Genomic DNA, 13,286 nt, shown 5'->3' with positions numbered 1-13,286 from the left:
CAGGGCCTCCTGATGGTTTGCTCCACCAGGGCGGCTGAGTGCCAGTGTGTCACAGGCCCCGGAGCAGGCTCTCAAGGCCCAGTGGGGAGCAAGGGAGACAGAAGCCCTCGACCTCACAGAGCCTGCCCGCTGGCTGGGGAGATGAGCACTTAGCAAATCACTGGTCAAAATAAGACATGTCAGATGGAGAACAGTGCTCCGGAGAGAAATAAAGCAGGGAAGGGGCCAGGGAGTTCTGGTGGGGTGGAGAGGGGCGTTGGTTTAAATGCGACAGCCTCCCTGAGCAGGTGACATTTCAGGGAAGACCTGGAGAAGATGAGGGGTTTGGTCTTGCAGGTGTATGGGAGAGGTGCTCAGATAGAAGAAATCATAGGTACAAAGGTCCTGAGGAGGATCATGGCTGGATCATGTGCTTTAGGGACAAGAAAGGGGCAATGTAGCTATAGGGGGTGAGATCACCTGCTCTCTCTCTCTCTCTCTCTCTCTCACACACACACATATCTCTGTTCATCAATTCAACATTTCCCCAGCCCCAGCAGGTGCCAGGCTCTGAGTACCTACCTACCCCCAGCCCATCCCAACACACAGGGCCTGGGAGGGTCTGGCCCACCTGAAACACAATCCTGGATTTCTCGAGCAGGTACTGGGAGGTTATGGCACCAGAAATCATGCCCCTGGAGACGGGGAGAACAGTCAGCTTGTGCAGGGTAGGTGGGTGGGGGGAGTGGCTGGTGTGGGCTCTGAGGCCCCTGGGGGTCCTTCCCTCCACCGTCCCACTCACCCTTCCAGAAAGACCTCCACAAACTTCCCGAAGCGGCTGGAGTTGTCATTCCTGACGGTTTTGGCGTTACCGAAGGATTCCAAGAGGGGTGTTGCCTCCAGGATCTGGACCCCAGAACATGTGGGAATTGTAGGGGCCTGGAGTAGGGAGCACGGCTGGGGCTGCCCCTAGGTGTTCCCAGACACAGACCTCCCTGAAGACCTCCTGTGTGAGGGGCCACTGCAGGTGGACTCCCTGTAGAACCCTTGGGTGTCCCCAGTGTCCCCCATTGCCCCTCATGCTCCCCCACATTCAGACCCCTCCCACAGCAGCCCCCAGGCAGGATAGGTCTTTGGATGCCCCTTCCTGCCCATCCTGCCACCACACACGCGTGTGTGCACACACTCAGAGGCACACATGCACACTCCAAGTACCTTTATCTTCAGGAGTGCCCAGGACGGAGGAAGAGAAAGACAGAGGGACAAGAACAGAAGCAGGTCACCCATGGGACTGAACCCCTCTCCCTCCAGGCCACCAGGGACCTTAGACCACAGAGTAACCACAGACCCCTTGGACCCCTGGGGTGGACAGGGCGGGGGTTGCCAGGTGAGAGCAAACGCATGAACCCAGCTGTCTGGGCCTGGGGACTGCAGTGTGGCCCTGGGGTGTGGGAGTCTGCTTGGGGGGGTCTGCGGGGTCTACCTGCCAAAAGGCTCTGGGGATATCATCTTTACCCCATCCCCATGGACCACCAGTGGTCAACCATCTGGGCTCCCGGAAGAGCTTCCTTCCTGATCCTGGCTGTGCTCCTCTGGGGGCGAGGGGTCCTCTGAAAACCTGTGGTAGGTCACACTTCTCCTCACGGCTTCCACGCCACTCAGGCTCTAACCAAGCCCTTGCTGTGACTCCAAACCCTGCAGAGCCAAGCTCCTGGGTGGCTCTGTCTCCTCTTCTCCCCTCCCTTGCTCTGCACTGCACCATGGCCCCCTGACGCTTCCCTCGGCATCCAGGCCCTCACCGGCCTCTGGACCAGAAATCCCTCCCTCTGCAGCCCTCAGCACCGCTGGCAAATCCCCTCACTTATTTGTATCCTGTCTCTCCCACTAGAACATCAGCCCCCACAGGCAAGAGTCTCTGTCCGTGTACAAACCTCTAGGTCCCCAGCATCTATACCAAACCAGGAGCATCTGCTAAACGGGTGACACAAGGACCAGCGTTTTAGGACAGCAGAGCTGCCCAAGGTATAGTTAGCCCCAGCTCCCGTTTATTAGGCACCTACCAGGTGCCAAACCCTTTGCTCTAATTATATGGTTGTTAACCATCCTGCGAGGTAGGTACTGATGCACCCATTTTACAGATCAGAGAAAGGCTCGGAAAGGCCAGGTAAGGTGCCCGGGGACTCCAGAGTCCTACGAATGAGATCACAACGCTGTGACAAGCATGCGTGTCACTGTGTACACAGTGTTTTCGGGCTGTCATTTCCTCGGGATAAATTCTCAGAAAAGGAGCAGAGAAGGCCCACTCTCTGCAGAAGTGTGACTTTGGGGAAGGGGCCAGTTCCCTTCACCTGCTCACTCTCATGGTCCCATTTAGTCCAGGAAATACCGTGTCCATTGCACAAAGGAGTAGACCAAGGCCCAGACGAGAGCAGGAGCCGACGAGAGCTGAACTGGGGCTCTCAGACAAGAGCTGAACTGGGGCTCTTCAGTGAATTGGGGTCTGCCTGGATTTTGGCTTATATTACTTCCTATTCTGGAATCCCCCTGAAGGCATTGAGTGGGAGGCAGCTGCTCCTCTGTTCCTAGTGTCCGGCCAGGGGCTGGGGAGAGGACTGCTGGGCTGGACCCCATGTGGTCCTGTGGGGCCCTCTACTCAACCCGCAGGTGGGGCGATAGCCTGTAGTTTGGGCTGGGCGGCACCCAGTCACTCTCCACCCCAGGCAACGCCTGTTGCATTCTCAGCCCAGAGGCAGAGCCTGTGGCCTGGGCCTCAGCCAGTTGAGGCACAGCTGGGTCCAGCTAGAATTACGGCCAAATCTAGTCCAGCAAGAGGGAACCCTGAGACTTTCACTGGCACGTTGGGAAGTCTGGGTGGTACACTGTGACACTGTCTTGCTGATCCAGGTTGAGAATGATGCCTGTAGATGGGGAGGGTGGAGCCAAACCAAGGGACATTGTTTAAGACCCTGGATCCAGCCATGCCTGAAGCCAACACTAGGAAAGGACCGTCAGATTACATGAGCAGGGCAGAACAGCAGCTAGGAAATGGACCCAGGTTATCTCAGCTGGCATCTACAGAATGCCTGGCACAGAAACTCCCAGACCCAGCTACATTCTCCCTGATCCCTGTCAAGACAGCTCTCTGCCTTGAGCTTCAGATCTCAGCTCACACACACACACACACACACACTTGGGGACATCAGGTAAGTCATCTCCCTTCCCAGACCCCAGTGTCCCAGTCCGTATATGGACACAGATGAACCTGCCTCCCAGGGCTGCAGTGCAGCCCTAACGTGACAACATAACTAAAACACCTAGCATGTAGGAGGTACTCAGTGCACACCTTTCCCTGCCTACTAGCCAGTCCTTGCAGAAGTCTAAACAGAGGGGTTCTGAAACCCTGCCTGGAGCAAAGGGAGGGCCCCAGAGGACCAGGCTGGCATAGGAGGGGCAGCAGACCGAGGCAGGCATCAGAGGGGCCTGGGGGAAGGGACCCCTCTGGACTACCTAGTCTGGGCTGACCCAGTTCCCACTAAGGGTCACGCAGCCCCCACCTGATGTCCCTGGATCACCTGCCCAGACTGCCACTGGCTGGGACACTGGCCCGTTGCCGATCTTCATGGCCTGCAGCGGGAAGTCTGAGAGTTCGGTTCTGGAGACTGAGCTGAGGGGCCTTCACCTCCAGACTCACCTTCTCTGAGCTCCAGGCACATGGGTGTATCCACCCACCTTCCCATCATTTCCGTGGACGCCCAGCAGACTCCTCAGGGTACCTGTCTTTCCTCCACGGCCCTGCCCACACAACTAATGACAGCTCCACCCCATCTCTCACACCCCAGTATAGGTCCCTCAGCAAGTCATTGGCTGACCTTTTAAACTGCACCTGGGTCTAGCTGTGCTCACCATCTTCATCAGTACCCCCTGGCCCAAGCCACTGTCTTCCCACACTTGGACTCCATGACGCCACTTTGCCATCCCCTGTGCACACTAGACCTCCTTGTACCCCAGGGCCTTTGCACTTGCTCTTCCCTCTGCCTGTCTGCTCTTCTTCCAGGTGACTTCAGGGCCCACTCCCTCACCTTCTCAGTAGAGTCTTCATAGACCACCATGCTGCAAATTACAATCCCCCCAAACTCCCCACCCTCCTCCTTGCTTTTTTTTTCCTCTGCAACTTCCCACCTCTTCACATGGACATAATTTACTTGTGTATTTTTTCCTTCTGTTTCCTCTACTATAATGAAATTCCCATGAGAGTGGGAATGTTGTATTGCTGCCACCTGCCTCCCCATCACCTAGCCCGGGCCTGGCAAACAGTATGTCCCTGGAAAAGCTTTATTAAGGGTCTCACATTCTCAGGTTCCAAACCTGAGAAGACGTGGCCCTCTCCACAATGCTCCAATCCTGCACTCCCCCGGCCCCATGTCCTCAGTGCCCCAGCATCTACTGTGGCCCACCAAGAAGGTAAGGCCAGGTAGGAGAAATGGAGTGACTCCCATGCCCATGGGGCTTCCACTCTGGCCAGGCAGGTGTGCCCTGGGTGGGGAGGTGGGTGGCAGAAAGAGCCAGAGTCCCAGGAGCCCTCACAGTACAACCCTGGCCTCGGCTTCCCCATCCTCCAACTGGGGCCGAGGAGCCTGTCTCTAGGGGAGCACTAAGCTTGGAAGTCCTGGGGAATCAGACAGACCATGCAACGGACAGACTCACCTGCTGCGTGATGCCTCGTTTCTGGTTCATGGCGGCCAGGTAGCGCAGGATCAACTTGGTAGACTCAGTTTTTCCAGAGCCACTCTCTCCGCTGACGGCGCAAAGTAGCAGAGTGAGCATCAACCAGTTCACTGCCTCTTCTGGGCTTCCCCTACCCCTACCCTTCTATGAACCTCCTATGACACAAGAGGTCATGGCGGGCTGGCCCAGAGATGCCAAGCGATTTTTTCCCAGGTCCCACAGCAGGTCTGGCCTGATGCAGACCTGTCATCTGAGATTCCTCCCATACATTCCCCCAGCCCCCACCCTGCCCCATGCACACAAAGGTCCCCAGCCTAACCCACCTGATAATTATGCACTGATTCTGTTTGGCATCAAGCATTTTGGCGAAAGCAAGATTTGCAATTGCAAAGAGGTGCCTGGAGAGACAGGCCACAGGTATCACTGGGACAGGACTCCATCTCTCAAACCCCTGAAGGGTCAGGTAGGAAAGCATCTCTGTCCACCCTGGCAGCCAATTCTGCTCCACCCTCCACCCTGGGGAGATGCTCCCTGCCCCCATTCTGGTCGGAGCCCCCATGGCCAACAACGTGGAGAGGACTGTGGCCAGACTGGGGGAGAAACCAACTGGGCCCAACAGGTGGGCTGCCAGCCACTGGCTGCCCCTACCCTTGGCTTAGGGGCAGGCAGGGACTCGCCTGGCTCAGGCAGAGGGACCCAGGAGACCCGAGGAGAACCCCATCCCCAACCCCAGAGACACTCACGGGGGATTTTCTCCCAGGGCCCGCCCATTGTACTGCTGCACCTGCTCTGGCCCATAGATTCCAAACATTCGGTACGGGTTCATCGACACCAGGATGCTGCCGATGTAGGTCTGCTGGGCAGGCAGGGGCTTCAGAGCCTATGCCTTCTCGTGGCCCTCCTCCCCAGCTTCCAGGAGCCTGGAGCCCCGTTTCCATGGGGTCAGGTGTCTGGCTGCCCAGCCTCTGTGTTTGCCCCAGGGGCCCTCTCGTAGGCTTGATGGGGGATCTACTCTGGTTGAGAAATGTCAGGCACTGGACCAGGCTGAGGCTGGGAGGCGGCTAAAGTGAGCAAAACCCCACAGCCACAAATCTGCAAAGGTGGCTATGTCAGCTATCGTGTACTTCATTTATGAATAGTCAGGGCCAGGTTCCAGAAGGTTCTGCCTTGAAGTGAGGTCAAACCTCCACTGCCTGGAGTGGGGAGAGAGTTGGGAGCCCGGGGCATTCTGAGGTGGCCAGAGCCCTTGTGGCCGGCCCTCCCTCCTGCTCTGTGGTTCTGGGCCTCTGGCCCTCTGGCCCACTGTTGTGGGGCCAGCAGTCCCCTTCCATCTCTCCGGCCCCCTTCCACCTCTCTCTCTTCCTGGGATCCAGGCCTATGGATTCCAGGTCTCTGGAAGCTTTATCCACTAGGTTCCCAGTAAGCGGTCACACTTCTGAGTTTCCTGTCTCCAGATGTGTCTCTGGCTTCCACTGTTCTAAGACTCTATGTTTCAGGACTTTGGATTTTAGAACCCTGGGCTCTAGCATGTTATACTCCAATGATAGAAACCCCAGAGTTCAAACCAGAAGCCACACATCTGGAGCTCAGCAGGAGAAATCTGTGCTTCCCACTGTGGCCCCAAGAGGCAGCTACCTTTCTGATTTGAGCTCAGGGCAGAGCCAGCCCCATGACTTACATAGATGAGGTTCCGTTCAAATCTGGTCTTGAGGTTAGACAGCACAGTGGTCTCTTGGAGGTCTCTGGGAGGGCAGGAAGAGGGGAAATATCAGGGCCCCCCTCAGTCCAGGGCTTTGGTCAAAAAGGCCTGGGTTCAAGTTCTGTGTCTGAAACCAACCAACTGTGAGACCTTGGGAAAGTTCCTTCTGTTCTGTGCCTCAGTTTCTCCATGTATATGATAGTCATCGTCCCCACCTCACTGAGTGGGGGATGCTCTTGGGAAGCAGACGTGAGGGCCAAGTCACTGTGACTGGGAGATGACATTGACCAACATAACCCTGACATTTTGGGCATCCCACAGTAACTGCCACCCACCCCCATCTGGCAGATGAGAAACTGAGGCACAGAGTGTCAAAGTCTTTCAGCCAGTAAGTGGTGAGGCTGGGATTTGAACTCAGGCCCATCTGACTCACAGCTCAGACACACACACTCTGGCTTTGTGATGCTGCATGGCTCCCACTTCACGGATGAGGAAATAGAAGCACTGGAAACGTGCCAGGAGGTGAGAGGCACCCCAAGCAGGAGGAGGCGCTTCGGCCAGAAGTGTGCAACCCTGTGGTGACCCCCTGCTGAGCCCCCCACCCCCCCTCCACTCACTCCAGCTGCGTCATGTCCTCCACACCATCCTCCCGGCACTGCTCGTGAAACCGTGTGGTGGGCAGGTTGCGGATGGAGTGCATCTACGAGAGAGAGTCTGTGGTTGGCCTGGTTGGAGGGCATCCATGCGTGGCCGCCTGTCTTAGACATGCCTGGGACCTGCTCCTGTTGGGGAGGAAGGATCCCCAAGGCCAGGCTGGGTCCTGCAGCCTCCCTGCTGTGGAATAGCGAGCGCCACAGAACCCGCATACAACCCTTACTCCTGGAGCACATGCCTGCCCTCTGCCCATGCATTTTCTGCAGCAGGTGCTCCCATGTGCTCTCAAGTGTCCTGACCTGGGGGTGAGAACACGCACGTGCCCACGTGTGCACACACACACACACACACACATACACACTATTCCCTCTGCCCAGAAGTGCTCCCAACTTCATGTTCTCCAACACTGATACCCTTTCCCCAGGTGGACCCCAAATGTTTGCTTATGTGACAACCTGATGAACATCCATGTCCTGGTGGATGGGGCCTCGAGGAAGGTGGACACTGAGACTCTCCCACTCAGCACCAGGCCCCTGCACCCAGCCCAGGGCAAACATGCAGACCCCTACACTCAGACCCAAATGCAAAGGCATTTGCAGCTAATGCGACTCCCACACACCCCTAGTCTTGCAAATTGCCTATGGATACGCATGCAGGCATGGGATGCCTGGCTAGAGGCATACATGCATAGGTACATGCTCTCAATGTCCATTTGATACATTCTCATGTGCGTAGAGAGCTGAGGCTGTCTCAACCACACCTGGGGGGCTCAAGACAAAAGTCCTGATGCCACCTGCTGCCACCGTGCCCATCTATGTGCACATTCTTGACACCAATAATGCCACATTTGCTCAGACCCTGGCACAGACACATTACACATACATGCTTCCCTTATTTGGCCACGGTACACCTAAGAACATATCCCAGGCACAAAGGCCTGCATGTGACCCGCATGACCGCAAGCACATGTGTGCATCCTGCCTTTCCAGCCTCTCGGATCCAGCCTGCATCCTTCTCGGAGCAGGTAAGGAAAGGGGACACCAGGAGGGAGCCCTGCATGCTGCATGCCTGTCACCGGCTGCTAAGTAGGGCACAGCAAGTATCACCCTTGAGGCCCTGGCCTCCCGCCCACCCGTCTGGCCATGTGCACCAGTGGCCACAAACCCTGAATAATTCAGCCACTCACGTATTCCAGGGTGAGGAGGGCCCAGGCATCCTTTCCCCTCACCCCTGGGCGCCCCGCGCCCCGCTCCCACAATGCTGCAGCCCACACAGCACGGGGCACCCGGCGCCGGGGCCAGGGCCCCCCCAGCAGCCAGGCTGCCCCGGTCGCCATTGCCGGGCCGGCTAGCCACCCGCTCCCCGGGGCATCGTCTGCAGAGGCTGAGAAACACCCACCACCCCTGCATGCCCCGCCTACCCCAGGCGTCCCGGGGGAGTCTCCGGTGACCACCCCCCTCCACTGAGGGCCACCCAGCATCAGGCTCGCATTCCGCCATGAACGTGGTAGCCAGGCACGAGCTTGGCACCCTTCAGACAAGCCACCTGCCCTGCACTCCACAGGGGGCCCGGACAGGCTCCTAACTAGGCCCCTGATCCACCGTGTGACCTTCTAGGCCTCAGTTTCCTCACCATGCAATGAGGATGCTACAAGTTTGGTTCCTGAGCCCCTCATCCTTGGACAGTTCAGAATCCTGCAGCCCAGGGAACTGCCCGCAAGCAGCAACTCAGGAGAGGAACTCCATCCTGGGGGAGGGTCAGTAGGTGGCAAGAGAAACAGTATGGATGTGGATGTGGGGATGGGACAGAGTGGACAGCCAAGCCCTGAGGTCTTGTATTCAGACAAAATCTGTGAGGGACTGCTGGGGACAGACGTGCCATCCAGACTAACCCAGAACTTAGGCTGCCCAGACCACAGGCTAGGACAAGATCCCTTTCCTAAAGTGACAAGGAGGAGTTTCCAGAGTCTCTGTACTGTGCCTGCCTGTGCTGGCATCTTTTGGGGAGCCCAAAGGCTGTTCTCCTCAGGTTACAGATGGGAAGACTGAGGCACAAGCAGGCAGCGCCTCACCAGGGTCGTGAGGCTGTTTCTTGCCTCCGCTTCCCAGGACAGAACCCCCAAGCTCTCCCTCTGACCTATGCCCTCATACCTTGTTCCACCAGCTTTTGGGGCCAACTTCTTCCCAGGGGCCCCCATGAGGCAGGCAATTGCCTCCAGGGCCCAGGCGGCAGGACTGGGGGCGGGTGAGCAGTGGTGACCAGGGTCGATGGGCCTCCGCTGGCAGCCAGAAACAAGACCAGAGCAAACTCCAGGCTCTTGGCTTGGGCCTGGGCTCTGGGTCCTGGGTAACCTGGACAGGAGGCTGCAGGGCGGCAGGACGAACTCGCTGGAAAGCACTGAGTTTCTGCACCTGTGGCATGACCACAGCGAAACGCCCAGGGCCTGCTTGGCGCCGCTCACCCGCCTTGGGCAGGGGCCCTGGGGGCCCAGTAGGTGCCAAGGGGGCTGGGGCGCTGGGCAGTGTCCCCCAGCGGCGCCATGGTGGCCACGTGGCTCTCATCTTTTCACAGGTGGCCAGTGGGTAGGAGAGGCTGAGCCTTAGCGCCTTCCGCTGTGGCTGGGAGTCTTTGGGAGGTGTCGGGGTTGAGGGCTCAGGCTCTGCTGGTGGTTGAAGGCCCTCCAGAGTGGCCTCTTCTTCTGGCTTCTCAGGGATCGAGCTGGCTGATTTTACCAACTGTCCAGGCCCTGGATCGTGGTGTCTAACCAGGAAGACATCAGTCAAGTCCGAGGCTGGGTCCTCAGGTTGGGAAGCCGGGGCCGGCACAGGGCCCACGTACTGGAGGAAGGGGTTTTCCGGCACAGGGGGTGGCCTGGAAAAGCCACGGTGGCTGCCTGCACCTCCTGGCCAGGGCGAGGGGGGTCGCTGGGTGGGAGGCACATCCACATCCCAGCTGGGGGCCAGTGGGGGCACCATCCAGGGTGTCTCTGAGTCCTCGGGCTCCCTCTGGCTCTCCCGGCCCTCAGGTGCTGCTACTGGCGCCGCCGGCCAGGACCCAGCCCCAGGAGGCCGATGAAAGGGCTGGCGCACCCGCGGCTTCACAGCCCTGGTGGGCGGCTCACTTCGGCGGCGCCACGTGTGCGGGAGGCGCGAGGGCAGGTTGAGTGATCGGAATCGGGAGCCGTGGCCCAACAGAGGAGGCGGCGAGGGTGGCCGCGGGGAGCCCAGCACCGGTGAGCGGGGTGGGCCCAGGCGCCCAGAGATGCGGCGCCGAGACTGGGGCTCCCGGAGTGAGTGGGGCCGGCGGGGCGGGGGCGAGAAGGGAGGCTGGAAGGGTCGGGTGCGCAGGGATGGCTGAGGGGACGGTCCCCCCATGGGCGAGCAGTAGCCCAGGCCAGGCAGGCTCCTCAGGGAGGGCTGGGGCGAGGGCAGCGGGGGCCAGGGGAGGCCAAAGGCTGCAGGTCTCCGGTGGGACCCTCTGAAGGAGGGCCGGTGGCCGGGGAAGGCCAGCAGGTTGGGGGGCGCCTCCGGGGCCACAGGAGGGGGCTCCACGAAGCCCCACCAGCTGGCGGGGGGCGTGAGGGGCACGTGAGCTGGGGCGGCCCAGGGCGGCGGGTGCCGGCGGACAGAGCCGTAGGGCGACACGGGCCGGGGCAGGCCGGATAGGGTCGGAGCAAAGGGTGGGGCAGGCGGGGTCCCGGGGCCGGGGCCGGGGCTGGGGGGCCTCCGGGTGGCCGGCGCGGGGAGGAGCGCGCTCCAGTGGGAGGGTGGCCGGGGCGCGGGCGAGGGCGGCCGGTGGGAGTTGTTGTTGTTGCGCGTCCGCGCCTCGGCCCTCCGGAGCACGATGGGCGTGCTGGGCCGCTCGGGGTCCATGCCGGCCAGCTTGTAGCCGAAGCGCTTGTAGGCCGCCTCCCGGACCGCGGGGCCTCCCAGCCGCGCCTTCTGGCTGCTCCTGAGACGCGGGATGGGCTTTTTTTCCGACAGCGTCTTTTTGAGGAACCTGGCCAGGGAGGTGGCCGGGCGAGGCGGGGGGCGGCCGAACTCAGGGCCGAAGCCCAGGCCCCGGTGGGCGCCGAAGGCGGACAGGGCGCGCTGCAGGTTGCGCTGGCGCGGGGTGAGGAAGCCCCAAAGGGGGTGCGCGTAGGGCCCCGACGGCCCCGGGGGCATCTCCTCCTCCTCCTCGTCTTCGTCCGCGTCCCCCAAGGGCAGAGGGATGTCCAGGGAGGGCGGCAGGGTCACGTCCAGCTTCTCCTTCCCGAACAGCTTCACCTGGGGCCGCGGGAAGAGGCGGAACCTGCGGATGAGGGAGAGCTTGGACCTGGCAGGCTTGTCCATGCCCTGCTGCTCGAAGAAGGCGGCGCTGGGCAGGCGGAAGGAGGTGCTCTGCCGCTCGCCACCCGCCTCCTCCGGCTCCTCCAGCTCCGCGATGTCATCCATGGGGTGGGCGTACGGGTTGTGGGGCGACAGGATGGGCGGCGGCACCCACGGGTACCCGAGGGCCGGCTCCTCTGCGTAAAGGTAGGGCACTTCTGGAGCGTAGATGGCCTGGTCGCCGCCACCATAGATGCCTTCGGCGTAGGGGATGCCGTAGGGGGCGCCATAGGGCACCCCATGGGGATCCAAATAGGGCGCGTCGTACGGCAGGTCGTAGGGCGGGTATGGCGCCGCATAAGGCACGTAGGGGTCCAGGTAGTAGCCGCGAGGGTACAGATCGCCGTGGTAGCCGTCGTAGTAGCTGTAGGGGGACGCGTACCCCGCCGGGGGCGCGTACGGGGGCTCATAATCGTCGTAACCGTAGCCGTAGGGGTAGGTGGGGTGGTAGGGGCCGCTGTAATAGTCCGGGTGGTAGTACTCGTAGGGGTCCCCGGGCGGGTACCCGTGGGCGTGGTCTCCGTAGGGCGGCCAGGCGGGGCCGTAGGGGCCGTAGCCCACGTAGGGCTCCTGCTCCTCCTCGTACTGGTAGAGCGACTGGCGGTCGTAGAAGTCGTCGCCCTCGCGGTGGTAGTCATAGTACTCGCCCAGGTCCTGGAAGCCCTCGAGCCCGTACAGCGACCTGCGGGAGCCCGAGGGCCGGAACGGGGCCTCGTCCTCGAAGGGCAGGAAGCCCACGGGCTCGCCCGACGCGTAGATGCTGCGGCTGCGCGGGAACCTGCGGAGGCGGCCTCCGGGCCGCAGGATCTCGGCGCCCGACGGGAAGGGCAGCTTGCGGGAGCCCACGCGGGAGTCCCCGCGGTTGAGCCAGGCGTCCAGCGTGGCCTGCGCGCTGCCCGACTCCTCGGCCTTTTTGAGGAGGAATTTCTTGGTGAGCCAGTTGATGGCCGTGGACGCCTTGCTGAGCGACTGTGCGCGCGGCCGCAGGCGGCCGTAGCCGCGCCGGCCCGGGAAGCGGATGACCATGAAGGACGGCTTCTTGCCCTTCATCGCCCGCTTCTTCTTGCCCACGCGCATTTGCGTCATGAGCTTGGACGTAGACTTGAGCACGGTGCGTGCCTTCTTCTTGCGCTTGGTCTTCTGTGGGCCAGTGTGCAGGCCCCAGAAGAAGGCCGAGGCGCTCCGGAACTGGCCCTTCTTGGAGATCTTGGGCGTGCGGTCCCGGAAGCCCATGAACAGCCGCGACGTTCCCTTCAGGCTCCGTTTGGGCTTCTCCGGCTCCGGCGCCTTCTTCCCCTTTTTCCCTTTCTTGGCTTTCTTCTCATCCTCTTCCTCCTTTGCCATGGTGGCTGCCTGCACCCCGCCGGGCTACGGCCCGGTCACAAGCTTTTGGACTTGGAGACAAGGGGACACGCCGAGTCTCCTGCCCGCTGCTGGGCGTGCAGCCTCCTCCGGCTGGGAGCAACCAGGACTGGTCTGGGTGGCCTGGGGAGGGACAGCCAAGCTTCTTCTGGCTGTGACCAGATTCCGGGAGGGTGGATCCATAATTCATCTCCTCCAGAGCCGCCTTGGGTTTCACCCGAGCGCTGCTGGAAAGTGCATGGGTGTTGTTTACTGGGGAGCAGAGGAGGCCAGGCCCAGGCCTGTCCTGGGGGTGAACATCTTGGACTTAGCATTGCCGTGAGGACCACTGTGCTGATGGGTCAAACCCACCCTGTGCCTCAGCCGCCTCAGCCCACCGAAGTGAATGCTTGGGTCACTGCTACTTCAACAGAGGGAGACTCCAAGCCCCAGAACGGGGAAGCCACCTGCTGGAAACCACCTAGCACATGTGTGCTGGCTGGGCCAGAGGGGAACCA

General features: G+C 60.8%; 1 protein-coding gene across 1 annotated transcript in view; it reads right to left on the bottom strand.

Annotated features, from left to right (window-relative positions):
* Window positions 1-12,771, bottom strand: part of MYO15A (myosin XVA) — a 51,778-nt gene extending 39,007 nt beyond the window's left edge. Inside the window, 9 exon segments of the mRNA XM_072820882.1 lie at window positions 611-674; window positions 782-885; window positions 1,195-1,200; window positions 4,684-4,774; window positions 5,028-5,102; window positions 5,448-5,557; window positions 6,383-6,446; window positions 7,021-7,103; window positions 9,208-12,771. Coding sequence (XP_072676983.1) covers window positions 611-674; window positions 782-885; window positions 1,195-1,200; window positions 4,684-4,774; window positions 5,028-5,102; window positions 5,448-5,557; window positions 6,383-6,446; window positions 7,021-7,103; window positions 9,208-12,771 — 4,161 coding nt within the window.
* Window positions 12,772-13,286: the final 515 nt, after the last annotated feature.

This window comes from Canis lupus, chromosome 3 (assembly GCF_048164855.1).
Source record: "Canis lupus baileyi chromosome 3, mCanLup2.hap1, whole genome shotgun sequence".
NCBI lineage: Eukaryota > Metazoa > Chordata > Mammalia > Carnivora > Canidae > Canis > Canis lupus.
Note: the sequence above shows the minus strand (reverse complement) of the source record. Positions and strands in the feature narration are given on the sequence as shown.